This window comes from Schistocerca serialis, chromosome 4 (genome assembly GCF_023864345.2).
Source record: "Schistocerca serialis cubense isolate TAMUIC-IGC-003099 chromosome 4, iqSchSeri2.2, whole genome shotgun sequence".
Classification (NCBI taxonomy): domain Eukaryota; kingdom Metazoa; phylum Arthropoda; class Insecta; order Orthoptera; family Acrididae; genus Schistocerca; species Schistocerca serialis.
This window is the reverse complement of record NC_064641.1, coordinates 551,688,351-551,715,206: the sequence shown is the minus strand read 5'-3', so window position 1 is coordinate 551,715,206 and position 26,856 is coordinate 551,688,351. Positions and strand designations below refer to the sequence as shown.

Below are 26,856 nucleotides of genomic sequence, written 5' to 3'. Positions count from 1 at the left end.
GTATTTTCAAGCTTCAGTTAACACCAAGTGTTGTTAAGTAGTGCGTATCGATAGCTATAGTGGTAAACTTGCCTTTATGTCCAGTTTATTTCCTTTCGTTGTTCTCTCTTAATAATTTATGAATAAGTAACATGTACTCAGGATAACAAAAATTCAGTTTCCAGTCTCACTTGAAGTCGTGTGGACGTTTTTATTTTTATTTTTTTTTCAAATATAATATATATACCTTTTGGTGGAACTTGAATTTAAGCCATGTACCTTGCTAATAGTCTCTGTCAGAGCACGTTACAAATATCCTCGTTTATTTGGTTCGAGCTTAGTTTGTGATTTTGGAGTACTATTTACACTGGCTTAGATACGAGATGTAAAATGTTTTGCTTGTCGTTCAAGCCAGCTCGGGGTTGTGTTTTAAAATTTATTTGAACATCTTTTATCATTGGATATTTGCTTTACAGTGTTCTTTGATAGTGGATCATCATCTGTTACGAGCTGATAACTGAATGTCCACTTGTGTTATTTTTATTGGTATGTAATATTCGCTAATGGCAGTGTTTTTCTCTCCGTTTTAGTTGACATGTGCTTGTTAAATCTGTTTTAACAGAAATACCGCAGAGGCTGGCTATACCAAGTGAAACCGTTCTTTTCCTAATTCTAAAGTTGTGTGTAAGTAGCCTGTTTATGTGTTTGCATGTTGGCAGCGCTATAGACTGCATTAATATCACTGACAATGCTGTGCGCCCTCTGTAAAAGACTCTGCGGCTGGTCGAACCCGCAGTTAGAAGTTAACAGTGAAGGAGGTTAGCAGCGTTAGCGCTAGCGGGCGGTTTGGATGTGTGTCCGTCAGCGAGATTAAGTGCTAGCTGGAACTGAATTGCAAAATGATGATGGATATATTTCCTAATGATTGGGAAGTGGAATCATTGATGATTATACAATTTTTGGAACTGGTTGTCACATGATTAAGGTAAAATCTGATAAATACATTTTTTGCACTGCAACAAAATCTTTCCCTTACTAATCACATGCCTATTAGTAATTAGAGCCTATAGTAGTTAGAATCTTTTTATTTAGCTGGCTGTAGTTGGTACTTGCTGTTATTTCTGTAGTTCGTGTTATGAAGATTTTCTGTGAGTTAAGTTAGTTATGAAAGAGTATAGGTTATTGTTAGGATTTTTTCTAATTCAGGGCCATTCCTTTGTGTTATTTATTTGCAGTCACATTGCGTTGCGTTTGTATATTGTGGGTCATAAATGAATAGGATAAGTTTGAGTTATATTTGTCAGGGAAAATTCTGTAGGTAGGTGTTGTAATGACAAAATAAGCAAAAAGAGACTAGGTCCAGTTGCACTCAACAGTTTAAGAAGGTTCAGTTGCATTCTTAAGTTTAAGAAGTACAAACGTAAAAGTGTCATGTGTTGTTCTTTTGCTAGTTTCTATTTAAGTCTATCAGACTTAGTACAGATGTGCTAAGGAAATACTAAAATATTAACAGTTCTTTTTTATATAAAAATTGTATATTCTGGTGCAAATGTTAATTTTTTGGAACCAGGCGCCGAACCACTCCCAGCTCCTCGCTGCCTAAAGCATTTCATTCACGAAGACATGAATTGTATGTATTTGTTAAGGACTACTTCGTTGAAGTTAACTACGCAATAATTTCATAACGTAGAGGAATTGGACAAAACAAGGAGACACCCCGAGAAATACGTGCCGGAACATAAATGCAGATGCTAGCAGAGCCTGCAGGTTGCACTGTTGTATTTCAAAACGAGACTGAGCAGTGTTCTCAATAGTTTGAAAATGTCAGGCTTGGTCAGCACAGTGTTCGGTAAAGCTGTATGTGCATTATGTCGAAGCTAAGTGAGCTACTGCGTGGGCAAGATGTTGGTGCTTCCGTAATCGTGATAGCCGAAGCGTTTGCTGCAGCAAGAGGCACCGTACCGAAGATTTACACCGCTTACAGGAAAAGCTAAACATCATCCGCTAAGTCACAACCCGAACGAAAGTGGGTGTTGAGCATGACGAACGGTCACTGAAAACGATGATGACCAAAAAAGCCGCTGAAGTAACTACCATAATGTCGCACTCGCGAACTCCGCCAGCAACAAAACAACACGATGGGAGGGCCATAAGCAGGGAACTGGAGGGCGAGTTGGAATTCCGAAACCACTTATCAAATTCGCGTAACGATAAAACTTGGTGCCGAAGCCATGAAACCTGGACCACGGAACAATGGAAGAAAGTCATTTGGTCGGTTGAGTCTTGTTTTACACAGTGTTCCCAACTTCTGGCAGAGTTTGCACTCCTAAAGTGAAACGTGTATGGGTGGGTGGGTGGGGGGTTGGGGGATAGGTGACGCTTTGTGCAGCCATGGAGTGTTATTCTACGTATTCTATGCGGCCCATGGCTACTCTTAAAAGTTACATTACTGCCAAGGATTATTTGGTTGATCAGGCCCATCCCTTGCTACAATGTTGGTTCCCCAATAGTGATCCAAGGCCCTCTTCACAAAGCTCGCATCGCCAGGAGTGGATTTGTCAGCACGGGGATGAAATGTCGTACCTTCACTGGCCACCATAGTCACCAGATCTCAATATCATTGTGGCTTTTGGTCTATCTTGGAGAGAAGGGCGCGTGATCGGCTTGCATCTCCCATCATCGTTAACGGAACTTGCCACTATTTTGCAGAAAGAGTGGTAAAAGATTTCCTTGGGAACCATACGGGACCTGTTTGTATCCATTCCGAGACGAAGCTATTTTGAAAGGCAACCATTTTCCTACACCGTATGATACATGGTAATGTGTTGTGGTTTTGGTGTTCCACACTTTTCTTCAACCCCTGTATATAATGTATGAAGGTCATCAACGACATCGCTAATACAAGGAAAACATATAAAAACTGAAGTAAACAAAAGGTTATAGTCAGTGTTCTCACATGAATTAAAAAGCTTAAGCTATAAATAGTAATCTCAAATTCCTGGTAATGTCCTAGAGTGGGATAAAGGAAACGAGCTGGAGGAATCGTAGCTAACAGATGACCATAGAAAAGCAACAACACGGCGTACACAGGCAGCTGGTGAAAATGGATGGTGATTCGGACTTTCGGGAAAACGCACTGCTGTTGTCACTCGCCCGGCCGTTTATTGGTCTTTGGGATTTGATATCTAGCAACTGTGGTGAGCAAACAACATATTTCACAGTGTATACGTTTTATAAACGTAAATATGAACAGACAAGGGTAAACATACATTGCCAACATTGCGCTCACATACATCAATCATCTATCAACGCCTTTGATGGATCTCGTTCGCAGTGCAGGAATTGCGTGGAGAGATATCGTTCAGATAAATTCAGACAAAAAAAGATGGGTCGTCTCAAGGAGGTAAGTATGGTACCAGCTCTTGAAACACTGTTTGGAGGCACTGTCAGTCACCTACTGTTCAGAAAAAGATAACGCGTTTGAGAATGCTGGACGCTGAAATAACTCCAAGGAAAAAAGAGCATGTAGCTAAATACCTCACGGTATTACACAGAACACATTGTATATATTTTCGGGAAGAATGGTTGTATTCCAATAACTAACTGAGGCGTTCTCTGAAACAACGACTTATCTGAAATCCAAATCAGTCAGTAATTCTTAAATATTACACTATTATGCCGTATGTTCAGAAATCAGAATTATTTTTATGGTGACTGAATTTAGTTCTGTATGATAGTTTGAAATATCAAAAATACTCTTTGAAACGCTTGATGCTCAGTATCTCAATGTAGCATAATACAGTCAAGTTCCAGAGAACGCCTCGTTGCAAAACCATTTTGCATCTGGAATGTGATATATCAACTGGTATGTATTTTGATTTGTATACTCCCACTCTGACTTTCGAAATGTTCTAGCATATAAGAGTTTTAAGTATTTAAGGGCTTTGATTTTTATTGTTTATTTTCCGTATTTCGGTGTATACCATTCTTTGGTTTGAATGTCTGTTCACCGATTTAGTAAGAAGGCATATGAACTATATTTTGGTCATCTTGTTGGTGATCAAGATAAAATTTTTGCACCTGATAAGGCCTGCGTAACTTGTATTAATACATCAGCCAAATCGTTGAAAGGAAAACACCCAACGCTGACATTAGTTGTTCCAGGGGTGTGATATGAGACTGAACACCACTTCTGAGACTGTTAGTTCTGCCTAAGAAATATTACGGGGTATTTGAAGCAAAAGTAGACATAAAATAAAGAATCCAAATGTATCTTCAGTGCATTTTCCGGTATCTCGAAATGAAGAGTCGCCTATTCCTGTATATAACTTACAAGCCACAGGGTGGATTAAAAAAACAAGCTGTTTTTCTGTGGTTATGCGACAGCCGGAACATCAAGAACCAATGTACAGTCAAGGAGTGGCCTATGAGGCAACCATATATATCTGGAAAGGAAAATGTGAGAAACAGTCCATTGGTTGAGCGCAAAAAACACTTTGCCTCATCTTCATCTCAAGAAGAGCTTCGTGGAAATCTTTGTAAAAGCTGTGAATAAAGGTGGTCAGACCTTCAATCGCTTGAAAGAAAAGTTCACTAAAGTGAGCGAAGCAAAGCTGAAACAAGGTATAACTGTTGAGCTTCAAAGAAGTTGTAAACTGGTGATGAACATGAGCACATATAATCGGTACAGTAACATGTGTGTACTTAGCACTTATTTTAAAATTGACATGCACACTTCTAGTGTAGCTCAGTACCCGCCAGTGTTGGTTTTAATTCTGCTGTGTATCTAGGAAATGTGATGTTACGGAGAAAAGCTGATTTTTACCACTGAATTCAGCACACTCAATTAAGGTAAATCCACCCATTTACAAACCAGCTCCAGAAAAAATTAAATTTGTTGACTAGTGTTAATAATTCCAGGTCAAGAGTTACAACAGATTAGAACCTGCTGAAAGAATTCGCATCAGGGGATCACATAGGTGTAACCAAAGATTGTGACTCACGATTCAGCTTATGAAACTGTCCTTGGATTTCCTTTAACGTCAACGACAGCCACATTTCGTCTTCACAGGAAAGGTATATAAAAATCTCCACTAATGGAATATCTAATTGTTCATTTACCACCCCGTCTGCTTTCGGAAACAACAGGTGGAAGTAAGAAAGGACTGCGAAAATTAATCTTTCCAGATTACTCATACAGTGTTTTTTATCATGTAATATTTATTGTATTTTTCATTCTCTGTATTACTGGCGTCTGAAACAAATATAATATCTTTGTCAGACACCAACAAAGGGGACAAAAAGCGTAATTTAATTTTATTTCGTCCCTAGTGATAATGAACTGATTACTTCCGGAACAAAACAGAAAGGAATCACTTAAATGGTACCGAAAGAGATGTCAAGAAGTGCCATCAATCATTACAGATGACTAGAAGCAATCAAAGTGTCAAACATCTAAACAAGGAGAGACGGGACTGGCTCTAATGACTTCGTTGTCAACGGGCGTTAATCCCTCTTCTTTTTTCTTTTTCACAGATTTTGAAGTGGGGTACATAGTTCTCCACAGAGTGCATCAATCTTTTGGTTTAAATAACAGAAGAGTCCACAGTGTCTCACGCACTGAAAGTATGTGAAACTATTGGATGCGATCCTTTCAGCAAAGTTTCCCTCGATGCTGGGTTCTACTTTCCAAATACCTCTCGTTCCTTGCTGATATGACAAGTTGAATATTGTGTTGCACAAGCGTACGTTACTTATCAACAAAATGTAGTTGTATGTATGATATGTTATCCACGAGTCTCAGGAAGGTGTAGACACAATAGCACAAGTAAATGATGACAGACTGTCAGCCCGTATGAATCATCTTCTAATGGGTAAAATATCACATCAAGTTTATTATGTGCAAAAGAGAAAAATGTACGCAAATAATGCTCATAATTAACACGGTATTCCTTGTTGCAAGAGGTGCTTCATAAGAAGCTTTTGTATTAAAAGTATCGTCGAGATCTGTCATTGACTGACCCTGTAAGCAATTTTTCCCATTTGTGAGAGCAAGGTGGGCTGTTATAGAAATTCGTTCATTTCACACAGGCATCTCAGCAGGCTAGTAGCACAGCAGAGGGGAATCCCAATCGAGAACATCTAGGAGCACATTTACAATCCGGCGTTCACCTGAAAACATCGGTTGGACTGGGGGACTGGGTTTATCTTAATTTTGTTCTGCGAATATGCTGTCCAGTGTCCCAGCCAAAAATAATAATTCCTTCGTCAGTAAGATTGTAGAGGCTCGGTACTTCGGTAACTCACCGGCAAGTGGCTGGTCTGTCGCTTGATGTGCGCCAGGCTGGACGGGTTGTACGCCATGTTGGCGAAGACGAGTCGCTCCTCGTAGTCGTACTCGCACAGGATCTTGTTCTCGCACAGGTAGAAGCGGTCTCCCACGCAGAACCTGCGACCAAGGAACGAAGCACTCCGTTGTAAATTATTCATTAGTTGTAAATAAAATGCTGCTAAAACTGCCATCTCTACATACAAAACCCAATGCCCTGATTTACTGACTGACTCAGCATCGCCCAGCGGATACTGCTAAAAATAGAAACTTGAAATTTGGAGAAGATGTGAATCTTATACTGTAAGAGTCGTTTAAGAAGGGAGTTTTAGAAATTGCAACTCTCAGGGGGTGAAACAGGAATAGAAAATGTTGTTATTAGGGCAATTTTGAAGCTAGTCCTGTGAAAAATGGTATTTGGTTTCTCGATCAGATATAAAAAGAAATACGTGTTTCATCAGCTTTGGAAATTGAACCTTATGAGGGTGAAACAGTGGAAGAAAGCATTTTTTTGAGAATATGTAATTAGTAAAGAACTGCTGAAATATTTTTAAAGCTACATATACGGACACTGGTATTTGACTTCTCATTTACAAATAAAACAATAAATGTTTCCATGGTTTTGGAAACTGAGCCCCCTAGGGTGTGAAATATGGGATAAGACTTTTACTGGAGCATTTTCAAAACTATTTTTATGAAAATTGAAGTTTGACTTGTCAGAAATAAAAAAGTTACGTGTTTCACTGTTATTGGAAATTCCATTCCTATGGAGGTGAAACAGGGAATGAAAGATTTTATGGACATATTTCACTGTGCAAACATTTTTAAAGCTAAATCAAAGAAAATTTGTATTTGGCTTCTCTGTGAGAAATAAAACAGACGCATGTCACTTTTTTTGGAAATTCAATCCCTGATGGGGTAAAATAGAGCGTAAGACTTTCAAAGAATTACTAAAGTATTTTTAAAGTTGTATCTGTGAACATTGGTATCTGACTTCTCGGTTACAAATAAAAAGATACGCGTTTTAGTGTTTTTGGGAATCGAACTCCTAAGGGGGTGAAAGAGGAGATGAGGTTTTTTTAAAAAATATGTTATTATGAAAGCATTTTTAAACCTAAATCTACGCAAATTTAAATTTGGGTATTCAGAAATAAAATGAGTATTTTCTTCGTCATTTTTGGAAATTGTACCCCTATGGGGATGAAAAGGGGGATGAAAGTTTTATGGAAATATTTCATTGTTCAACCATTTTTGAGGCTAAATCTACGAAACTTTATATTTGGCTTCTCTATTAGAAATAAAACATACACATTTCACTGTTTTTGGAAATTCAGCCCCTAAGGGGGTGAAACAGGGTCAGGCTGAGTCAATGACTCATCATCGCCCAGTCCAAACCGCTGTTGTTAGAAACTTGAAGTTGGGAGAGGGTGTGGATCTTATACTACAGGCATCATTTAAGAAGGGATTGTCCGAAATTCTGCTCCTTACGGGGTGAAATAGGGAATGAAAGGTCTTTTGAAAGTACATTGTTGTTAAGCAAATATTGAACCTAGATGTACGAAAACTGGTATTTAGTTTCTCAGTCAGAAAATAAACAGCTACGTGTGCCAGCATTTTTGGAAATTCAACCGGTAAGGGGGTAAAGTAAGGGGTGAAAGTATTTTGCAAATAATAACCAGTAAACAACCACTAAAGGATCTTTAAGGCTACATCTGTGACAAATGGTATTTGACTTCTCGCTTAGAAATAAAAAAAATAAGTGTTTCAGAGTTTCTGGAAATTCAACCCCTAAGGGAGTTCAACAGAGGATGAAAATTTTTAAGAAACTATTTCGTCGCGTTAAAAAATTTTAACACTCAATTTATGAAAATTGTTATTTTACTTCTCGGTTAGACAGAAATATTTATTAGGGAATGAAAGTTGCTTTGGAAATATCTCCACTAGAAAGCAAAAGGCATGATTCACAAACGCTTTGGACTCCAGCTACCAGAATCGCTTTTTGGTCAGGAGTAAATTCGGAAAAGACCATGCCTTTATGGCCTTAATTGATGTGGAAAGCTTAGAAGGTGTTGCAATTTGTGAACAACATAAAAATTGGACTCAATAAAAACAAAAAGTGTGAAGCAGCGGGTGCTAAGCTAGTCCCACCACATACAAGCGAAAGAACACGACATCGATATCGGCTTCAGTCTTTGTCATCTACTGAAGCTCATTGAAGTTATATCGATTAACGATATAACTCTGTCTTAAATTTCTGTAATATTTGTATTCATCTGGCCCACTGCGCCGCATATATAATATAAGAACGTTTTTACATTATGTTGTGAGAACAAGGACACTGCTGTGTTTGATTATACATTGTTTATTACAGTAGGCTATTTCGGTTTGATTGCAGTAGCTGTGGAAAGTACGTAGTTTTATATAATATTTCAAATTTTTAAGTACATAATTACCTATTACAGAATTTTCGTTTGCTACGTACACCAGTGTGGTCTCAATATCCATAAGATATCGATATCTCAGTTGCTATCCCAATACTTTGTAAGTTTTCTTCTTTGATGCTTTTGGAGCTATAGTAGACATTATTATCTTTTTAATAATCATTTAAGTAACCGTCACGAAAGTTTTTGATAATGATGTTTCGTGACAGCTATATTGATAGTTGAGTCAGCGATGTTACATGGTGACAGGCAGTTTGCTTCTTTGGTGTTCTCTGAGTCATATCTTTGTTCCTATCAGCTGTATCATATTCCTTGTGTGATTCGAGTTTGTGTGGATCTACAAACATATGTAATTTAATCCTATTGTTTACCAACAAGTCCCACTTACCTAATGCGATTCAAATGGTTCAAATGGCTCTGAGCGCTATGGGACTCAGCTGCTGAGGTCATTAGTCCCCTAGAACTTAGAACTAGTTAAACCTAACTAACCTAAGGACATCACAAACATCCATGCCCGAGGCAGGATTCGAACCTGCGAACGTAGCGGTCTTGCGGTTCCAGACTGCAGCGCCTTTAACCGCACGGCCACTTCGGCTGGCCCTAATGCGATTCTTTTAAGTTAAATTATTTGTTTTGTTCTCCTAACATCAATATTCTTTACTCATTTAATACATTTCAACGTTTCCTCGGTTTGTTTTGCTCACCACCAGGTGCTTTTATTGCATGTATAGGGAAACAGAAGTTACTGAGGTAATGTAACATTAATTATTTGATAATTTAAAAAACTATGTGTAATATAATGAAATAATGATGCAGTCATTTCTTGCGAGAAAATGAGACATGTCAAGGGGGGGGGGGGGGGAGGCGGAATGAGCTTGACTCCACTGTTCTTGCTGTTATCATGATGTATTTTTGCAACATAATATATGCTTGTAATGCATAACTCACATTTTCACAACAAACGAAACGTATCTGAACATTAGGACCACAAACACAAAACAAATGTTGGCGTCACTTTCTCACGCTATGCCTCCCACCTCCCCCATGCCCTAATTTCTCACAAGAAGCGATTGGGTCAGGACAGAGCTTTTAAATTTTCGAATAATTAAATTCAAACTACTTCAGCAAATACTTTTTAAGTGCACAATAAAATCGCCTGATAATGAATTGAAAACGCTCGAACCGCGTGGCATTAATTAAATTAAGTAATGAAGAAATGCTGTCACTTGTAGCAGAAGAAAACATGGTATCAGGCCTTACACACTACGGCAACAGACAAATGTTTGAAGTTAATTGGTCTGATAACATTACGTTGTCGTACATTGCTGTTCGTGGCTGCTGAAATTCCCAGGTTTGATCAGAGACAGTGTCGAGGAGTTTTCCTCGTTCAAGGCCGTCAAGGAGGTCCGAGGTCCAATCAGTCTCCTATCATATAAGTGCCGCTGGTTCTTCGCCTAAGTACAAGACTGCCAGTGCGCCGTGCTCGTCAGTCTCCCCCTCCTAGTGCCGGTACGAAGGAATTCGTACTCTACCTATAGTCACGCAAATAGCCTAGTCCCGGGCTTGCAACACCGACTTCTTTTAAACACATCGCTTAAATCTTTATTTGCTTTATAACTTGTAATACGTTTTTGCACTCCTTCTCGCTAGTTAGTAACCTTATTAACTAGTCAACTGCTTCAGTATTTTCTGCTGTGGAAAAACCTTTAGGATATGTCAAGTGGTGGTAACTGTAATCTATGCTACTATATAAAAACAAGCCGTTGTTTAACGTTTTCACCAAAAATCGCGAAGAGTACTTAACTGAAGGAGTAACATTGAAGCCAAAATCTCGAAATGTTCTTAAACGATGTGCTTCAAATTTTTATTCGATAGTCTAGTAAATCTTCGGATGGACACAGACTCTGCAGTCTAGTACTACATGTGTCAGGCAGAAAAATTTTGCCTAACATGGGCAGGTGAAGGTGTGGCAGTGGGACCTGTAGTCCCGTACCGGGGGTGATCTGGTGTGCTCTGCAGTCTATTTTTCAAACATCAATGTACAAGTTTTCTGTTAAGACCAACTGCGAGAAAGAAAATGCTGCCCTATGATGTGCTGTGCAAGCATCCGATTTCGTTTTCCTTCTCGTAGTCATTATTAACTACGATAGCAGGGCATTTAAACCGTTAGACAAAGTTTTGTTCCCACATACGAGGGTGGTTTGAAAAGTTCTCGGAATCACCACGAGAGGCCAGTGCTAGCGCAACGAATTGTTAAAGTGAATATTCATTTGACTGTTGCCTGTAGACACGTGCCACGTCAGCGCTCTAGGAATGGAGCTGTGGCGGTGACGTGGCTCTGTTGTTGTTCCCACGTAGTGATTTGCGAAGATGGAAAAACAAACGAGATTCGAGCAGTGATCATGTACTTCGTGAAGCAAGGTATGAAAGCAAAGGACATTCACGCCGATTTCCAGAATACACTGGGGGACACTGCTCCTTCATATTTAGCTGTTGCCAAGTGGACAAATGAATTTAAATGTGGTCAGAAAAGCTTAGATGATGATCCCCGCAGTGATCGGCCAAGATGTGTCACTACTTCAGAAATAATTGCAAAAGTGCACAAAATGGTCATGGAGGATCGCCGACTAAAAGTGCATGAAATTGCTCGCGACTGCCAGATGTCATCTGAAAGAGTTTATCACATTTTAACAGAAGAATTAGAAATGAAAAAAATTATCTGGAAGATGGGTGCCGCGACTCTTGACACTGGATCAAAAACGCTTGAGAATCGACATATCGCTACAATGTTTTAGGAGAAACGAATAAGATTTTTTGCGCCGGCTTTTGACCACGGATGAAACTTGGTGCATTAGTATACTTCAAAGACAAAACAACAGTCAAAGCAGTGGGAACATGCTGATTCTCCGTCACCAAAGAAAATAAAGACAATTCCTTCGGCGGGAAAGGTCATGGCATCAGTGTTATGGGATGCGAAGGGGATTCTCTTTGTAGATTAGCTCCCGACTGGGCAAACAATTATTGGAGAATACTATGCTAACCTCCTGAACAAATGACAACAAAAGCTACGTGAAAAAAGGCCAGGTTTAATAAGGAAGAAAGTCATCTTCCATCAAGACAATGCGCGCCCGCACACATGTGTCGTCGCCTTGGCAAAATTACATGAACTATGGTATGAATCGTTGTCACATCCACCTTATTCACATGGTACGGCTCCGTCAGTCTTCCATCTCTTCTCAAAACTGAAAATTTTTCTTGGTGGACGAAGATTAATTTCAAACGAAGAATTGACAGCCGGAGTTAACAACTATTTTGCAGGCCTGGAGGAAACTCATTTTCGAGGTGGGATCAAGGCACCACAACGTCGTAGTGGAGATTGACACAGAGAGAAGGGAGAAAGTGGTGGAGAAAGGTGGGGTGACGGGGAGATACACAGGGAGAGTGGGTGGAGAACGTGATAAACAGAGAGGAGAGAGGAGGAGGTAGAGAGTGGGAGGAAAAAGATGGTCAGGACGTATGTCCAATTCCCACACCTATTTAATAACTGCGAAGTATTGCCGGGTTCGTTAGTTTAGTGTAAATATTATTTTTACCGCGTCAGGCAACGACTACACTGCGGAAACTTGAAATCAAAAAATGAGGCAGACATGTCATTAAAATCTGCATCCTATATAAATGAAGAGTGTATAAACCTTCATAAAGCAGAAATCTACATACGGGAACGGACAGAGAGGTAGTTTCCTAATCAAGAGTGTAGTCAGTGTCTGAGCCAATGATTGGCAGCTCATGTTAGTGTCACGGTGAATAACGAAATAGTTTTGCGATTTCGCGACTAACGATCTAGCCGTACTTGCTACTATTCGAAGTGTGGTGTCACCGCCAGACACCACACTTGCTAGGTGGTAGTTTTAAATCGGCCGCGGTCCATTAGTACATGTCGGACCCGCGTGTCGCCACTGTGTGATCGCAGACCGAGCGCCACCACAAGACAGGTCTCGAGATACGGAATGGCACTCGCCCAGTTGTACGGACGACGTAGCTAGCGATGCACACTGACGAAGCCTCGCTCATTTGCAGAGCAGATAGTTAGAATAGCCTTCAGCTAAGTCAATGGCTACGACCTAGCAAGGCGCCATTAGTAACATTGCATGTATCTAAAGAGTCTCACTTGTATCGCCACAATCTCCAGATGTACCAAAAGGATGGATTAAAGTTAAGTATTCCAGAAGCTACGTACTTTTCTTTATAGCATTCATTACGTATCCTGTTTCAGACCTCACGCCATCCTGCTTTAACTTAGCGCGTGCCTTTCGGCTTCCTCTCATTGTGTCTAGGCTGTCTTGTCTAGACACAACACGAAGTGCATTGCATATTTTGGATTGGATTGTTTGGGGAAGGAGGCCAGACAGCGAGGTCATCGGTGTCATCGGATTAGGAAAGGACGGGGAAGGAAGTCGGCCGTGCCCTTTCAAAGGCACCACCCCGGCATTTGCCTGAAGTGATTTAGGGAAATCATGGAAAACCTAAGTCAGGATGGCCGGACGCGGGATTGAACCGTCGTCTTCCCGAATGCGGCAAGTTTTGGCTATCTTCATACTTGTGTTGGACAGGTAGATCTGTTGGTATTACAAAGCAGCTTGCGAGTCCAGTTCTTGTTCCTAATTGTTTTAAGATTTTTTCTTCTCTTCACCGACAAAGGTAGCACTGTAGTTAACAAACTGGACACATTTCCGGGGATATACAGCGCAAATTCTCGTCCGGAAAATCAGATTTATGTTATCCGCAGTTTTCCAGACTGCCAAGATGATGATTTCTGATTTCTTTCGCCAGTCCTGCGTCTCTTCTCCGTCTGAAATCGATTTTCTTTTAAAGACGCTTAACTCTGAACTGCTTCCCCTTCTCCTGAACCAAAACACAGATTTACTGAAATACTTCCGTAGCATGTGAATAATAAATCCATATGGTAACATAGCTGCATAAATTAACTGTGGAAAACATCTGTGACATATATATTATAGGTAGCACAGCAATGACTTTGGAAAATTAGGATATTTGTGGTAAGGTCTTTTGGAACAAAACTGCTAAGGTCATCGGTCCCTAAGCTTACCCACTACTTAATCTAACTTAAACTAACGTACACTATGGACATCACACACACACACACACGCAAAACCATGCCCGAGGGAGGACTCGAACCTCCGACGGGGGGGAGCCGTCCGGACCGTGACAAGACCCCCTAGACAGCGCAGCTACCCCTCGCGGCAGGCATTGACTTGATGGCAGGCAGACAGAAAAGTGATTTACTTCAAAACAAACATCCACTATATTTATCGTAGCTAATAAGGAACCAGGGTGGTTGTTTGATGGTGGGATTAGGTGGGAGTCTCATTTATACAGTAATTAAATGGTACAGCTACCCTTAGAAGCAGTTTTAGCCTAAAAACTACCCCAGTTTATAGGCACTTCACAGTACAACAAGCTACTTCCTTCGCTGGTAATTACTCATCACGGGAAAAAGAAGTAGGAAGACAGTACAAGTCAGAAAAATCACAGTGGCCAATGGTATTATTTCTGTGTAGCCACCACAGCAACAGATTGATGGCGTGAAAGACAGAGGCCCTCCACTCCGCTGTTTTCTTCAAGAAAAAACTGAAATAAGGAAAATTATCTAAAACGAGCTTTCGCTACAAATAAGCACTTGTCAGTTTCTGAGGCATAATTTCATGACGAAATTCCAAACAACGGGAGGTAAAGAGTACTGAAATACACGTTCACCGGTCCTGCCTCACAAAACTTTTTTCAAAGTAATGAGTGGCTCGCCGATGTCGATCGAACTACTGTGCTGGACGGAGCTGACTCAGCGATTAATTTCCCCATTCCGAATGGACCGCAGTTAACGATCTGCACGCGCGCTGCCAGCTTCAGTAAAGCAAGATTGTGGAGCGCGCCTATCCAAATGTGCATTACCGGGAGCATCCCTCATCTGTCATTACCACCAGCCGCGAGAGTAGACAGTAATCACAGAGCCACGGCGCGTGTCCCTCCCTCCTGCCGCCTTCCCATCCCAAGCACTCCACCGCAGCACTACTCCCCCTCCCTTCGGTCCCTCCCACTGCCGTACCAACCACGCAGCTGCGCAAACACTGGCTACCAGAACAAAAGATCGGCGCCGGCCGCACGTCGGTACAACTACCCGCCCGTCCATCCTGCAGTTCCATTCTTCAGACGGGGCGGCCATTATCGGCGCGGGAACCGCCCACCCCTCGGCTGCCACGGAGACGCGTAATCCAATATTAAACCATAAACAGCGGGGCAGCGGCATTGTGGCGCTCCGATAAGAAGCGAGCGCGTGGCGCGCCGTGGCCTACATAGCGCACGGCGTCGGCGCCGCCGGCGGCCACGCGCCCTTCGCATCCATCAGTGTGACACGAGCTGGCCCATTATCCCGCGGCCAGTCGGGCCAGAGCTTTTCATGCCGAATTAGCGGCCACCGCGCCGGGACCGCGCAGCTCACGCGTCCAGACTCCCTACCCCAACCCTTGTCAAAGGAAAATTTTTCTGCTTCTTTTCAAAATGATCAGCAACTGCTCAGAAAGGCAAGGTAAAGCCGGCGGCACATGGCACGACGCAACTAAAGGCCGGTTCCCACTAGGGCTGCCGCGCGTCAAAACGGCGCGTCAGCGGCGTGGTTGCCATGGAAATGGCGTCAGCGGCAAGGCGCGGCGGGCTCTGCGTCGCGGTTTGACCATGTCGAACCGCTTCCGCTGCCGCGTGCCGCGCTCCAGGTGCGCGCCGCCAATCACAGAACGCGCTGAGCGTGACGTCAGGTACGGACTCCCGGGCCACACGAACTTTCGCCGAACCGCTGGCGCGGACGCGGCGGCAGCTATGAAATACTTATCATCCGATTCCAAGGAAACTATTCGGTAGAAAAATTTGATTCTTGGGCATGTTACAGCCTGATATCTTCTCTCGATAAAGGACCGAATTTCTTTTCGTTATTCGTCGTGGTTACTTGCTGTATCGCATTTACGTAAACCTTTACACGAAATTTTAATGAGTGTGCAGAGGTAAAAACACATTGCGTGGACTTTGCGTACAGTCCATTTTAGGCAATACATTATTGCGTATGAAATTTAGTCAACATATCGAAATTGTTTTTAAAGCTGAGAGCAGATCGATAGCTATCACCGTTCTCGAGATATTGTCTGATATGTCGGCGGACGGGCTATGCCGTGACCGCGCGCGGGTTGCTCGGCGACGCGACCGGTACTTCGTCCTGCTCGTCGTAAACCATGTGGTTGTATCAACCGCAAATTTCGTAAACGGTTCAAGAAATCGAAATGTTTTTTTTTTTTTGTTTTTTTTTTGCAAACGATAACTTGTGAAAAGTCATGTATTTCGTCGCATGATAAATATCCTAAATCTGTTTATCTACCAAGATATGAAAGTAACTACAGTTTTTCAGAAGGGATAGATGAATTTTTTTAAACGGCATTAATAGCATGTCGAATGAGAAGTTAAACCGAAACTAATTTGCTGGTATCTCATAAGATGTAATTTACTAAATATGTAGAGCTATTGATTATTTCCTTTCTTTTTTTCTTTATCCAGTGTACTTTACTGATTCAAGACGCGTTTCGCCTTTTACTTTAAGGCATCTTCGGTGGAATCTAGAATGATTCAGTTTTGTTTTGATATGTGATACTTGGAGATTATAAAACAGTTCACATCTTTTTTTACGTGAATGACTGATTACTTTCAGTGAATCGAATTTTTGGCGGACATATACGTTTCCCCTCACCTGGTCACATGCTGGAGGTTGAACTAAAACTTAGATTATGGAACATAAGCACATTTTCATGTTCGCTCTTTTTTCTTCTGTCACTAGCAGTAGACGTTTTACTGAAAACTCTGATTTGACGTCGTAACTACAGTGTGTTCACCTCATGTCCCTTCCTGTCTGGTTTGTTTATGTACATGTTGCCAAACTGCAGAATTATATGCTGAAAACTAATGTTTGTTTATTTTCGTTCTCCTTATATCTGTATGTGTGTGTGGCTAGCCGGTGATAGTTATAGAAAGTTGAAAGTGAATCCAGTAGTTGTCAGACAGTGGTTGAAAGATTTGGTGTTCAGCTGATTTCAGTTTTGGTTTAAATGTTTTGTGGAGGAGTGCATGGAAGAGTAAATTCACTGCTTACATTAACAGATAAAATAGTAGAATAGTATTTCAACAGATGATTATTATCAGAATAGTATCAACCAACCCCTTTGTCCTCACTCTTTGACGCCCCATAATACGTCCTGTCAACTAACCCCTATTGTTGTCAAAGTTGTGCCATAATTTCCTCTTCCTCCTCTATTTAATTCCGTACCTCTTCTTTAGTCACACGATCCTCGTATCTAATGTTCAGCATTCTTATGAATCACCACGTTTTGAAAGCGTCTATTGTCTTTTTGACAGAACTGTTCATCATCCACGTTTCACTTACGTACAAGGCTGCACTCCACACAAATACCTTTGTAAAATAGTATCCAACCATTAGAATTTATATTCGGCATGAACAAATTTTCTTTTTCAGAACGCTTTTCTTGCTATTGACAGTCTTCAGTCAGGTTTGCGTCTGCATCAGGAAATGCCTTACAATTTAAAATCTGGTTTCGAAAACTGTTCGAAATATATATTATTCTTTCGTGATTCTTAAGCAAGGTGCTGGCGATGATTACATTATGCTCTGTGGGAAATTCTATCAGGTGGCTTCCACTTTCATCCCTTCCCCCTAGCCTTTGTGTTCTTACTGTTTCGTGTACCTGCTACCGTATCACATTTTAAATTTTTGTCTCGCTTAACTATCTGAATAATTTCTTTTGTCGTACATTGTTTCAATGTGTTAGGAGATAGTGAACAATCGTGAACGGTAGTCATGAAATCTGTTCATGGTGAAATGAGAAAACATGAAAAATGAAATATGTGAAAGAGTACATTGTACAGAATATGAAAAATTGGTATGTCTTCACCCAACTTCGTCTTTCCTTCATGTAGGTGTAAGATATAGTTAATCAAACGCACCGCGCGTTTCGGTGGGTCCCACCTCGTACCTCAGTGGCTGTCCGTCATTGGCTACCGCTAACGTCTGCCGCTTCCAGATGGGAACGCCAATTCCGAGAGCCGCCGCGTCAACGCGGAAAACGCTTGCCGCTGCCGTTGCCGCACGCCGCGCTGCCGCGCTCTAGTGGGAACCGGCCTTAACGCTGACGCGCACGCAGACGGCATATCCAACGTCACGAGACGCAGCGCCGTCGGCACACGGCACCGATCTGGTTAACGTGATTTTGTGCACTCAGCGCTCTCCAGCGGCAATGATCGGCTTTATTTGGCTCGTAAACCATTCAGTTTGTTCGCTAAAATGAACGCGCGTAGCTCTTTTAAAAAGCAGATTTCCTTTCTTTACTATACGTTGGTCATGTTGTTATGTCTGTAGTATGCAAAAATAAAACATCAATATGCGTGGACTTGTAACAAGACAAAAATGGCTCAAATTCTTATGAGCACTATGGGACTTAACATCTGAGGTCATCAGTCCCCTAGACTTAGAATTGCCGGCCGGTGTGGCCAAGCGGTTCTAAGCGCGTCAGTCTGGAACCGCGCGACCGCTACGATCGCAGGTTCGAATCCTGCCTCGGGCATGGATGTGTGTGATGTCCTTACGTTAGTTAGGTTTAAGTAGTTCTAAGTTCTAGGGGACTGATGACCTCTGATGTTAAGTCCCATAGCGCTCAGAGCAATTTGAACCATTTGAACTTAGAACTACTTAAACCTAACTAACCTAAGGACACCACACACATCCAAGTCCGAGGTAGGATTCGAACCTGCGACGGTAGCAGCCGCGTGGTTCCGGACTGAAGCTCCTAGAACCGCTCGAGCACGGCGGCCGGCTAACAAGACAAAAAGGAAAGTTATACGTCCAGTCAGAAAGAACATCAGCTTATATACAGGACAATTACTGGACTATCTGAAATGAAATCCTCATAACTTCTCAAACGTTTGAGTTAGTACGTTCAAACTGCACGGCTGGACGCGGGGAATAATGCGAATTGTGTGATTTGGTTTAGCGAGGGAGCCCACTTTCATTTGGATCGATTCGTGGATAAGTAAAATTGGCGCATTTGGGGGAATGAGATCCTCATTTCGCGATCGAGAAGTCTCTTGTGACTTCTGAAATTTTCCCGGCGTATTTCTTCTTCTAATAATTTCCGGGTATGCAGCCGGATCCCGTCGACATTCTGCCACGATATTTCGGCCCAGAGGGCAGCACGTACAACTCGGCTATGCTGCGCATGTCAACACCTGACGCATGCGCTGTAGGATGCCAGTACATTTGACATGCGCGAGATTCGGCATAAATACCGCGACTGCACCTGGGCTCTTCAGTAGTTGTGTACTCACCTGATGATGGCCGGACGTCTCTGGGCCGAAATATCGTGGCAGAATGTCGACGGGATCCGGCTGCATACCCGGAAATTATTAGAAGAGAAGTCTCTTACCCTCAACGGGTGACGTGTGTGGTGTCCAATGTCCAGTCACGGAATAATCAGTGCGATATTCCTTAATGGCAATAGTCCTTGATGGCACGGTGACTAACGAACGGTACATGAAGGCTTTGGAAAATGACTACATTTCCATTATCCAAGGTGACCCTGATTTCGACAAGATGTTGTTCATGCAAGAACTTATCGGAGCAGGAGAGTGTCAGATGTCCTGGGGGAGCACTCTGGGGACCGCATTCTGGCTCTGTGTTACCCAAGTGCACCGGCATGGCCCTCGATTAGCCACCATATTGCCCAGATCTGAAAGCATGCGACTCCTTTTTGTGGGGCTATATTGAAGACAAGATGTACAGTAATAACACCAAAACCATTGCTGAGCGAGAATAGCGATTCAGGAGGTCATCGACAGTATTGATGTTCTCACGCCAAAGCGAGTCGTGCAGAATTTTGCTATTCGTCTGGACCACATCATCGTCAATGATGGGAGGCATATCGAACACGTCATAACCTAAATCCAAATATCTACAGTGACGTTTAGATGCTATTTAAAGTGTATGCACGCTGTAATTGGTAACTAATTTACTTTTTTTCCATGTAATTCAATAACTTTCACACTGTAAGTTCACCAAATCGAACAAATTTTACTTCTGATAGACAGCACTCTTATATTTACGTAACATGAAATAATACAGATATTATTTCTATCAACATCGTAGAAAGTGCAACAACCTTTTAGAAAACACGAAGGGGGAAAAAAGGATATGTATACAGCAGAGCGCGAACCCTCTTCCCTATAGCGACGAACCCTCAGATTCGCATAGTGGCGCTTCAATCATCTTCGCCATCTTCTAATTTTGATGTAGGTTACAGTCTTCTAATGACCGCCGAAATATTATTAACTGACATTTAAGTATAACAAATCCAGACAAGAACGACATGTTTTCAGGAATCTTCAACGCGTCGTTGCCTCAAAACGGCTTACCCACGTAACATTTAAGTTATAACGCGAAAACAACTAGAAACGGAGCTTCTTTAACCACCAATATGACGTTTCCGTCATTTTATTACAAAAAATTGTAACAATAGAGATTCGTTCTCTAGACTTTCAATCTGCTGGTACTTTCAAACAGCAAATATTCATAGAGTATAACGTATAACATACAAACCAGCAAACATGAACCTCTAGTGAACACGACAAATACAGTAAGGAGTCTTGCTTTTTGCCTGTGACGTAGGGACCGTTCGTGTTTCGTATTTACTTCTACTTTGCGTGGTACATTGCCGAAATATCACAGAGTTTATTTTGTATTCAAGTGTCGAAATGGATCCTCAGCGTGAAATAGCAAGAAGTGACGTCACAAAGCTCGTACAGAGCCACGTCCGTGTGCCGACGCCTTTAACATTAAAGTTGTCACAGATCCGGACAATGATGCCTACACATCGGTGTTTTAATAGGCACCGTGGTAACTGTCGCCTCAAATAACTGTGTATGGTGTTCTCAGTTATTCAGCCGGATGTCGTCTTTAAAAAAGCTAGACATTTCGGCAGTATTTCAGACAGTCCTGATAATGTGTGAACATAGAGTCTCGAGGCGGTGACGTTGAGCAAAAGGTTATTGGACTTCCAGCGGCGTCCAGTGATTAAAATGGCACTTTGGCTTCAGGGAGGCATTTGACACCGCCACGCACTGCCGCTTAGTGAAAAAAATAAACTAACTTACCGAGTATCGGACCACATATGCGGCTGAATTCAGCACTTCCTAGCAGACAGATCTCAACAACACCTCGCTCTTGAAGGAAAAAAATCTAAAGATGTAAATTTCCATAGTACTCCAGGGAATTGTGACAGTACCTTTACTGTTGACAGTGTATATAAGTGGTCTGGCAGAAAGAGTCGGAAGCTCTACAAGATTGTTCGCAGATGATGTGGTTGTATTAAGAAATTAGCAACGTCAGAAGACCGGCGTGCAGAGTAACCTTCAGAGGATTAATGAATGTTTCAGGCTCTGGTAGTTGACGCTTCACGTAAATGAGTGCAACCCACTGCGCATACATAGCAAAAGAAATCCACTACTGCACAACTACTCTATGGATGGCTAATTTCTGGACTCAGTATCTACAGTAAAATAACTAGGAGTAACTATCCAGAGTGACGTTAGTGCAGTGTTGGTATTTGACAGTGCCTGCAATGTTTGATCCAATGTTCCTCCGGACATTCATGCAGGTCCTAAGGAAGATACACTGATGACGATTTAAGGCCCAAACTGCGAATACGGTACCACCATAACAACACAGTTATTGGAAACAAATGAAAATTTGTGCCGGCCCAGGACTCGAATCTGGAGCTTGGCATGAATTACATTAATGCAGTGTTGGTATTTGACAGTGTCTCTAAAGTTCGATCCAATGTTCGTTCGGACATGCATGCCTGTCCAACGGAGACACTGTTGACAATTTATAGTCTATTCCTTCTGTCCTGCATGTATGTTAGCAGGAACATGGTATCGAAATTTCCTTCGGTCATGATTGTACGTCCGGAGGAACATGACATCGAACTTTAGAGACACTATCAAATACCTACACTGCACTAATGGAATCTGACGAGAAAACTAAATTTCTCTCTGTGGGTGGGGGATCACATATTGTGAGAGCACTACGGGAAGCGGGCAAGGGACATACGGAAGTTTTGGTCTCTCCGTGAAGCGTGTTCGCATAGCCGAACTGTTATGGCGACTGCCCGCGTGGCCACAAAACAAACGGTAGGAAAAGCAGATGGCAGACAGAGTCACAGAAAGAATCTTAAGGGAATGAAACCCATCCACGAACGAGATGGCCTTCAAGACTCTTGCATGACCGATTTATATTGTATTGTATCTGGAATCTCTAAGAAGTAGGACTGACAGAAGAGAGAGAGAAGATCCGACAAAGAGCGGTGCGTTTCGTCACGGGATCATTTAGTTGGTGCGAGAACGTTAGAGAGAAGCTAAACGAACTGCAGTGACAGACGTTACAAGAGAGCTGTTTTACATAGTGGAGAAGTTTGTTACTGGGATGTCGAAAGAGCAGTTTCCGGGAAGAGTCGGAAAACACAGTTCTTCTTACAACGTACATCTCGTGAAATGATCACGACGAGAAAATTCGAGAAATTAGAGCTAATGCAGAGGCTTATGAACAATCATTCTTCCCACGTGCTACTCACTAGTGGAACACAGATGGGATATATAAGACTATGTCCAGCGGAAGACAAATCTTGGTCATCAAACAAAAAGCTGTCCAAAAATGAAATGTCAAGAACATTTGTGGTAGATAAATACCATTCAAAAGCGAAGATCACAAAATATTTTTTATTCAAGACAACCGGTTTCAACAGTCCTAGCTGTCATCTTCAGGTCTTTTTGTAGTAACACATGTTCATTTTATGCTGACCTCATGCACAAGATGTCAAGTGGGTAAAAGTCAGCATATTATAAACATTTGTCATCGCCTAAACATTTAAAAACGTAATAAACAGTAGTAAAACATATTAATTTTATGCTGACCTCATGCACAAGATGTCAAGTGGATAAAACTCAGCATATTATAAACATTTGTCATCGCCAAAATATTTAAAAACGCACGGCACCTTGTCCAAACGACCAAATCCACATGCACTGAAGAGCACCGGTCTAATATTGTGTATACCGGTCTAATATTGTGAGCACACAAAAGTGCCGCAGCACGACGTGGCATGCACTTGACTGTCTGAAGTAGTGCTTGAGGGAACTGACACCATGACTCTTGCAGGGCTGTCCATAAACCCGTAGGAGTACGAGGGGTTGGAGATCCGAACAGCACGTTGCGCCATCCCAGATCTACTCAATAATATTCATGTCTGGGGAATCTGGTAGCCAGCGGAAGTGTTTAAACCAAGAAGAGTGTTCCTGGAGCCACTATGTAGCAATTGTGGACGTGTGGAGTGTTGCATTGTCCTGCTGTAATTGCCCAGTCCATCAGAATGCACAATGGACATGAATGGATGCAGATAATCAGACGTATGCTTATGTAGGTGTCACCTGTCAGAGACGTATGTAGACGTATCAGGAGTCCCATATCACTCCAACTGCACACCCTCCAGACCATGACAGAGCATCCACCAGCTTGAACAGTCCCCTGCTGACATGCAGGGTCCATGGATTCATGAGGCCGTCTCCATACCCGTACACTTCCATCCGCTCGATACCATTTGAAACGAGACTCGTCCGACCAGGCAACATTTTACAGTCATCAACAGATCAATGTCGATGCTGACGGGCCCAGGTGAGGCGTAAGGCTTTGTGTAGTACACTCATCAAGGGTACACGAATGAGCCTTCAGCTCCGAAAGCTCATATCGATGACGTTTTGTTGAATGATTTCCACGCTGACACTTGTTGATGGCCCAGCATTGAAATCTGCTAAAATTTGCGGAATGGTTGCACTTCTGCCACGCTGAACAATCCTTTTCAGTCGTCGTTGGTCCCGTTCTTGCAGGATCTTTTTCCGGCCGCAGCGATTCAGAGATCTGATGTTTTACCGGTTTCCTGATATTCACGGTACACTCATGAAATGGACGAACGGGGAAATCCCCACTTCATCGTTACCTCGAAGATGCTGTGTCCCATTGCTCGTGCGTTGACTATAACATCACATTCTAACTCACTTAAATCTTGATAACCCGTCATCGTAGCAGCAGTAACCGAACTGCACCGGACACTTGTTGTCTTATATAGGCGTTGCCTACCGCAGCCTCGTATTCTGCCTGTTTACGTATCTCTGTATTTGAATATGCATGCCTATGCCAGTTTCTTTGGCGCTTTCTGTGTACATATTAGCTGCAGATGCTTGTTACATGACACAAATACTTAGACAATAGCACAACCATATATCTTATTTCCGCATCTAATTTATTTCTAGTTACTACTAATCTTGTTTTTTTTCCATATAGGTTTACAGTATTTGCATTTTATTGTATCTGGGATCTCTGAGAGGTAGGACTGATAGAAGAGCTAGAGAATGTTCCAATGAAGAGCGGTGCGTACGTATTTGCATCATGTGACAATCATCTGTGACCAATATGTGTAGGGAAGTGGGCTTTTGGATAAGATGCTGTGCGTTTTTAAATATCCTAGCGATTACAAACGTTTAAAAAGCGCTGAGTTTTATCCACCTGACATCTTGTGCATGAGGTCAGCGTAAAATGAACATGTTTTACTACAACAAAATGTTTGAGACCTGAAGATGACAGACTGTTGAAAATGATTGTACTGAATAAAAAATATTTTCTGCAATATTTGCTTTTGAATTGTTTTGAACAATTAAAACATATCGCTCTTCAGTATTCTCACAATGAGAAAATTCAAAGATTGGTGATAACAATACAACCCGAAATTAGATGTAAATGAAAATGAATACTGTAAACCAATATGGTAAAAACTAACAAGATTTTGATTAGTAGCAGCTGGAAATAAGTCAGATTCGGATATAAGATACATTGTCAAAATAAGAAAATGAAATACAGTTTCCCAATAGAGTAAAAAATCTCTCAGTGGCTGGCCAGTATCCTCAAGAATGGGAATAAAAATGTAAAAAAATAAGAGAAATCAGTCATCAGGATCGCCAGAAGATGATCGAAATACTACCGAAAAACTTCACCATCTGGACGACGCCGCATACCTGAATACCCGAAAATATTTCAAACCTTCGAATAGTGGCTATCCTTCCACCTGAACACAGGATCATTCAGACCGTTATGCAACTTAAGTGGAAATTCTAACTTTATTTTTTTTTTTTCACATGCGACACCGATTCCACAGATGTAAGCCACAACAGTTGAGGCCGGCCGGTGTGGCCGAGCGGTCACAGGTTCGAATCCTGCCTCGAGCATGGATGTGTGTGATATCCTTAGGTTAGTTACGTTTAAGTAGTTCTAAGTTCTAGGGGACTGATGACCTCAGATGTTAAGTCCCATAGTGCTCAGAACCATTTTTGAACAACAAATGGTTCAAATGGCTCTGAGCACTATGCGACTTAACTTTTGAGGTCATCAGTCGCCTAGAACTTAGAACTAATTAAACCTAACTAACCTAAGGACATCACACACATCCATGCCCGAGGCAGGATTCGATCCTGCGACCGTAGCGGTCGCTCGGCTCCAGACTGTAGCGCCTAGAACCGCACGGCCACTGCGGCCGGATTTGAACAACAGTTGACAAACAAATTCTGAATCAGAAAGTCCATCATATCGGCTAAATCAGACAATGAACGCTCACAGTTTTGAAGAACACTTCATCCTTTGTACCCTCGAAAGTACACAACACAACGAGCGAGCGTTCTGCAGATAATTAAGTATTGGAGGTCAAACGACAATCCAAGTAATGACAAGAAAAATTCTATTTTTACTCCACATCTTCTTAGCGGTAGGTCGTCGATTCATCCATTTGAAAGAATAAGTTGTGAAGTTCCAATGTGAAGAAATGTAGCGAATCTGTGTAACGACTGACCAAGCGTTTGGAATAATGAATGCCTTACATGGTTCCAGTAACGATAGGATTCATTTCGTCGGTTGACCACTATGATGGCACAATATTTACAAGAAAACTCCTGCTCAGCTGAACTTGGATGGAAACTTCCATTATATTCTCAAAGGACCCATCCCAGCATTGACCTCACACGAGTTGAGAAACCATGTAATTCAAGACAGCTAATGTTGAAGTTCGCTCCTTCCGAAGGCGAGTCAAGTGTCTTACCCACTGCTGCACCTCAACTGGTCGGTGTGTGTCATTTTGTGTTCACCACCATTCCAACTGTTATTTGTGCAAGTACACACGTAAACTTTGATATGAGCTCCGATCTCACACAAAATTGTCTTCCAAGGTACATACTTTCTTAACTTGGACACTGCCGAAAACCTTAGTTTAATGTGGTAAACGCCAGAGCAAGCAACATGGTTTCATCAGAGTCCACAAATTCCATCGCTGTTCTAAGTAACGGTATCGACGAACACCACGGCTTTTTGCGCTGTGCCTGAGTGTTGATTTATTACGAGATCTCGGTGCAGTGGACACGGCGCCATATTGCCATCCCACAGATGAGTGTAGGCAATTCGTAAAATTGCTGCAGGCATTTAATGACACTTTTCCATGTAATGTTCAGTTCGCAATCAAGGACTGCCATTTCACTACATTACGTCTGATCCACTGAGCCCAAATTGCATGGTATCCGGTAGTCGCTGAACTGCGCGATGTAATTAGTTCTGTTTTATTAACAACGGCGCTGTGGACACATTCAGAATTCAAAATGTATTGCTGCCACTGAATACGAAAACCAGACATAATTCTGTAGAATACTGTTATCAACGTTTTAATCAAAACATGAAAGTTTTAACTGTTAGCTCAGTATAATTATGAAGGATCATGAAAGGAATACAATATCGAATGAGATATTCTGACCCAAATTACAGGAACAAAGACGCAAGATATCGGGCTAGAAGACATTACTCCAGGAAGATTTATCGCTCTTGAAATTCGTTACAAAATCTCTAGA

General features: G+C 41.9%; 1 protein-coding gene across 1 annotated transcript in view; it reads right to left on the bottom strand.

Moving 5' to 3' along the window:
* Positions 1–26,856, bottom strand: part of LOC126475279 (LIM domain only protein 3-like) — a 343,614-nt gene that overhangs the window by 7,017 nt on the left and 309,741 nt on the right. Inside the window, exon 5 of the mRNA XM_050103035.1 lies at positions 6,286–6,427. Within this exon, the coding sequence (XP_049958992.1) occupies positions 6,286–6,427 (142 nt within the window). The remainder of the gene's footprint in view (positions 1–6,285; positions 6,428–26,856) is intronic.